General features: G+C 36.8%; 1 protein-coding gene across 1 annotated transcript in view; it reads right to left on the bottom strand.

Moving 5' to 3' along the window:
- Positions 1 to 5,046, bottom strand: part of LOC136244241 (sialoadhesin-like) — an 11,263-nt gene extending 6,217 nt beyond the window's left edge. The window contains exon 1 of the mRNA XM_066035796.1: positions 4,713 to 5,046. Coding sequence (XP_065891868.1) covers positions 4,713 to 5,016 — 304 coding nt within the window. The 5' untranslated portion in view covers positions 5,017 to 5,046. The remainder of the gene's footprint in view (positions 1 to 4,712) is intronic.
- Between the last annotated feature and the right edge of the window lie 954 nt (positions 5,047 to 6,000).

Below are 6,000 nucleotides of genomic sequence, written 5' to 3'. Positions count from 1 at the left end.
CCAGGCTGTGGAACATAACTGCTGTCAAAGAGAAACTTGGCTTTGAAATATGCTATATACAACATTCTCTTCCTACATGCAATACTTGGATGTGGCACAACACCACAGCTATATGACTTTGGGAAAGGTAAAGTCCAGTAAATACTTTCAAATGCAGGCCAAAGTGTTCAGTGCAGTAGCATCTACACCAAATGACATCGTGGCTGCAGGAGAGCAAGCACTAGTGGATTTATACAGTGGAAGTCCAAAGGAAGGATTAAACTCACTCCAATACAAGCATTTTTGTGAATAGGTAGCTAAAAACACTACAGTTGTTCTTCCACAAACTTTGTCACCTACTTCAGCTGCTGCTAAGTATCACAGTTTCCATGTATAATTCCAAACACAAGAGTGGAAAGGTGATGCCAGTGAAATGCAGCCAACTGCATGGGGGTAGAAAGACTATGATGGTAAACTGATGCCTGTGCTAACTGATTTATCACCTGCTCCAGATGAGCTGTTGAAAATGATTAGATGTAACTGCCACACTGACTGCAGCAGCATGAGATGCACTTGCAAGAAATACAAGGTGAAATGCTCTTCTGTTTGTGGCAACTGCAAGGGAACAGGCTGCACCAACTCAGATACCTCAATCCATGAAGAAGATGATACAGATACCAACACTGAATGAAAGCGAAACTTACCATTTATATACACAAGGGAATAGATTTTCCTCTACCACGGCTATGGTTAACGTGTGTCATTGTGTATGTACCTAACTTAACTTGTACAATGTCAGGTTTCGAGTTGTAAAGAATTAAATCCATCTTCATGACAATGGAGAATGAAAACAACAGAATTGTATATAAAGCTATGCTATTTCTCGGTTTCCATGGTAACACATGCACCTTCTAGTCTTCATTATGACCCTCTGTTATGAAAATAGTCCCTTGCCATGGGAAAACTATCATTAGACAAGCAATAAATAGCTTAAACCAAAATTTAATTAAGTGCGTGGGCGGGACTAAATAATATTAGTTTTGTCCAGTAAATGATGATAACTTTAGAACAGATTAAGCTATGGATACCAAACAAGTGTCATCTTGTTCCTTATAGTGAGAGCAATCATTTGATACCAAATATAAATAGTTTGGATAATGTACAGCTGAAATAGAAGCACAAATCCTAATTTTTTGCTAAAAATGACAAAAAAGGTCATGCAAAGGTCACTTTCCCCTTATGGGATTTTCCGGGACTTTTGATATGTTATAGAGCACATTTTTCTGTGCTAGAAACTGTTGAAACCATTTGTGTTGCAATTAGTTAAAGGTTGACCCCTTTTTTTTCATAAAATGACTGGACTATTATTGCAAACTGTCACTGCACAGATGAAATTGCTAGTTCGATTATCATGTTGTGCACTTATAGCCATATATCAGATTTTGTATATGTATAACAAGCATGTTACGTAGTTATCTATTTGATATATAACAATTAACACCACACAACTATGAATAGCAGTACATGCATCCAATCCACAATGGTATTGTATTCTTGTAGCTATTTAAACTGTGTTAAACCCCTGGCAGATTAACCTTAACGCATAAAAGAATGCTATATAATTATACTCCTGTGTAGCAGGCTGTAACTACAAAATATATATTATATTGAATGATTCTCTGCGGCAGTTTGTATCTATAAACATCCTTACTTAGGAGTCTTACTTGAAAACACTATATCTATATCCGAAAACATTAACAAGAATGTCAAACACAGAAACCCCAAATTGTACAGTATTAACTGAATCATGGCATAATTATATTCATGCCATTAAAGACCTATATAGTTTAGAATATACATCATGAGCATGGGATTCATATATCATTAAAGACATCAATGCTTTAGTGAAGGAGATGGTATAAAGAAGAGCAGCACAGCGGATTATGATTGGCAAAGTAGAACAAGAAAAAAAATCTAGACTCAGACATCAAAATTAACCAGCAACTTTCGTTCAATCAGGAAAAAAGCACTCTCAGATAACAATCTTATCACCCAACAGTGGCGTAGTCAGGAAAATTTTTTACCGAGGCGAAGTTTATTCATTGAGAGGGTCAGCTCCTGGCTCATCTGATTCACACACACTTTCAAGATTGGGTGGTACAGCATTTGCAGATTGACTCTCTGTTTGGATGGAAGAAATTGTTTCAGAAGACTCTGGGCATTTTCTACATGTCATAAGTAATGTTCCAGCTTAGTTAATACTACAGTATCTCAATGAACACACTTATAAATATGGATTATTCATTGAAATGCATAATCTGAGCTTACGATATAAACATTAAAGGCAAAACAACTACAATGAATTTAAGTGTGTCTACCTTCTTTGCATGTCCAAAATCTTACCTTGTGTGTTAAATGTAGTTTTACATGACTTTGCTGCAGCTAGGTCTGCAAACTACATAGTATCACCAGCTTGCACCTGCTCTGTAAACTGATTTCAAGCATGGGTGCAATATTTTTAGAGGGGTTTCAGTTGAAAGCATTTGCAAGCCCCTGTATGTCCTACTGTGTTGGTATGGAATGTATAGCAGCTGTTATAACCTTTAAAAAGAAAACACAGGTTTATACTCTAAACTTTCACATGTGATTGTGTACAGCTGTTGAGAAGTTAGTTAAATAAGCAACATGCTTTTTGTCAAGAATTATAAATCAGCACCATATACAATATCCATATATATCAGGGGCGGATTTAGGAAGGGGGCTAACCCCTTTCCTTTCTAAGTTAGTACTTGGCCAATAAAACCCTAAATCTTCTATGAGTATCAAAAGCAGACTTATTTCAGGAATCATGATTAGCAGTGTTTTCCACTATGGCTATAAGAGGCGATTAGTGTGGTTTTTATATATTATATGATTCAAAAAGTGTTAGTTGGTTTACTGGTTAGATTTATAAGCTTCAGTATAATATGTAGCTAGCTAGTCTACCAACTCATGCCATTTAGCGAACTGTAGTCTTTTGGTAATTTGCGGTCTCATAATAAGGCAGCTATAGCATATTTACCCACTTTTGTCTTTGAATGTAAAATCTGTATCAGTTACCTTCTGATATGATCCCATGTTGTGGGTTATGGAGCTGGCGTTTGTAGCTAGCCTATAGTTCAGTCTTAATAACCCAGCAGATATAATAAGTTGACTATCACAACAGCAAATTCGGAAAGCCCATGCATAAATGCAAATATAGTTGCACTTTGCTGAGGATTGCCAGTGGACTAGCTAATTGCTACTAGTACCCTTCACTGCATTCTGCTTTTCAGCACACTTTATTGGTGTTATTGTTATTAAAGCTTTACAGCAAGGTCTGACAGCAACATGTGCTGTAGCCTTTGGATTACCTAACCTAGCAAACTGTTATGGCTAACAAAGTATCACTAGGCTAAGGAGCATGCATACTAATAATTGTGACGTTCAACACCACTCTACTTAGCTATACATGTTTCTGCCTCACAGAATTAGCTGATTAGAGCATGGCTAAGAAGAGCTGATGCATTATGACGTATAGCTAGCTAAAAATGCTTGGTAGCTACAAATGAAAAGATTATCATGCATGCATGATAGCTATACACAATGCATATTGCAATCAGTCTTAATTTAATTGAAAAGTAAAATTTGAATGATATAAGTATAATAAACTGAAATTCCATTATTTTCCACTGAAAACCTGCTAAAAATACTCTCAGATTCACCTTTAGAGGGCTTAAGTTTCAAAAATTTCCTGGGGGCATGCCCCCAAACCCCCCTAGGTTGGCATACTTCACATGCTAGTGTACTTTGCACACTAATGTAGTCATTATTCCAAATAGCTGATTTGATTGTGGATACTACATGAATCTTACAACTAGGGCTTTGTGAGAAGGCTTGGTATCTTCTAATGTCTGGTTAGTTATCTGTCCAGCTTAGCCCCCCTTTCAAAAAATCCTAGATCCGCCCCTGATCTTGAGCACAGTAGGGATATAACACTTCTTATTGTTTTACTGTGATTTTAATATCGTGCACTACTCCAGCTTGTTTCAGTACTTTTTATCGATGTGCTATGGTCCCTACTCTAGTTGAAAATTCCAAATTTTTCTTTGTACTTGTATATATATATAATATATGCATAGGCGGCGGAAAGGGGGGGGGGCTAGGGGGCTGAAGCCCCTCCTCAGAATGATATCACACCGAAATTATCTTTCTTGGAGTGGGGCTGAAAACCGTGATAAAGATCGAGATACTCTAATAGAGCAGTCACTCTAATAAAGTAGTCAGTGTGTAGCGAGCTATGTAAGGATTTTTATGTAGTTTATCAGCTAAAAATGGTAGCTGGTGAGGTGGAAAGCTCTTGTCTACCTATTTTTTTTTTTTTGGGGTCTCACCTTACCAAACTATAGAAATAAGTCTGGGTCAGCCCAGCCCCCCCTCATATCAACTACTTGCTACGCCGCTGAATATATGTGCACTAATATAGCTACAGGTGTCGGTATCCTCCCTTGTTTCATTATTTCATATTTCTACAACCTCTACTTGAATTAAACTTCTTAATTTTCCTGATGCTTGTCAAATAGTTTTATCTCTTATAGGAATTATCTTCATGACCGCCATTGCTTTCCATAAGTTTGACAGATAGTATGGTAATATTTACCATATTTCTTAATATATGATATTATTTACATGTTTAGCATTAATGAATTAATTACCGTTAACTAGCAATGACAGTATTTCTTCATCTTTTCCAGCCACATTGGCAGCAGTACACATGTAATCTCCACTATCAGCTGTTCTGCTATCTGATATCTGTAGTGTACTGGATGACACACACTGACTAAGAGAACTATCAATGGTGCAATCTTCCATGGCATTGTTAGTTATTATAACTGGAACACCTCCATCACTTAAAGTATAATGACTTATCAACTCCTTATTATGTCTGAACCACTTAATTGTAGTTAGTGGTTTTGCAGTTACATTACAGTTCATCCTGGCATTATCCAGCAGTAACATTTTCCACTTAGCTGTAGCATGAATAGTAGGGATTACTAGATTAGCATGAACAAAAATGATTAAGTGCAGGTATGTTTTGTAAGTACAAGTATCGATTATTTTGATTGGTTTTACAATTACACAAATATTGCATACATGCTGAAGAGTTTTTCTAACATTGTTCAAAAGACAGGACAGATTTGATGGGAATTAACTAGAGTGCTCAGTGAGTATTAATCAGACTCCTCCACACAAGTGCTACAGTCAACAGGTGCATTGGGTGTAAAGAGTAAGGAGACCACTCAGGTGATAAACGATTATGCCTAGAATGAGTAAAGAAAGAACTATAGAAATGCTTGTGCTGTGATGTCTGAATGGCAACTGGCCAACTACTACCAGACCCACAACATGATGACAAGAAGAGCAGGAAGAGGCAAGAATCATTCCACCAGTGCTGGAAAAGAATCACCTCGGACCACCAGATCTTACTATTTCTAAGGTGACTATCAATCTACATTATTCTAATAACTGTAAGCTCTATAGTGACTCACCTTTCAAAACTAAGAAGAACTTAAAGCCAACATCCTAAAGGTTGCCAAAATACTCCAGAAGGTGATGGCTTGAAGGAGGCCAGCTGAGATAACCTCCACCTTTTGAATACTCGTAGTTTTAAATATACATTATAATTTTATGGTGATTGCATGTGTATATTGTATCTGTAGCAAAACATGAAAGAGTGAGAAGGGAAGAGCTAATCTCTTCTAAGAATCAACAAGAGGGGATTAAAGGGGTAAAACTGCTAAAATGCTGCTGAACATTGAAACAAAAGACCAACAGAACATCCATTATTAAAGAACAAAAGACCAATTACCCTGAACTTCAACACTTTATAAACTCAAACCATATTGCAGCATTTATGCTGTGCCCTTTATATTAAAGCTGGTTACCACTGCTAGAAAATAATGATTTCACTTGGCTCACAATGCTTTTTCAATAAGGTTCAGT

Source organism: Dysidea avara, chromosome 14 (genome assembly GCF_963678975.1).
Source record: "Dysidea avara chromosome 14, odDysAvar1.4, whole genome shotgun sequence".
In the NCBI taxonomy this organism is placed as follows: Eukaryota; Metazoa; Porifera; class Demospongiae; order Dictyoceratida; family Dysideidae; genus Dysidea; species Dysidea avara.
Note: the sequence above shows the minus strand (reverse complement) of the source record. Positions and strands in the feature narration are given on the sequence as shown.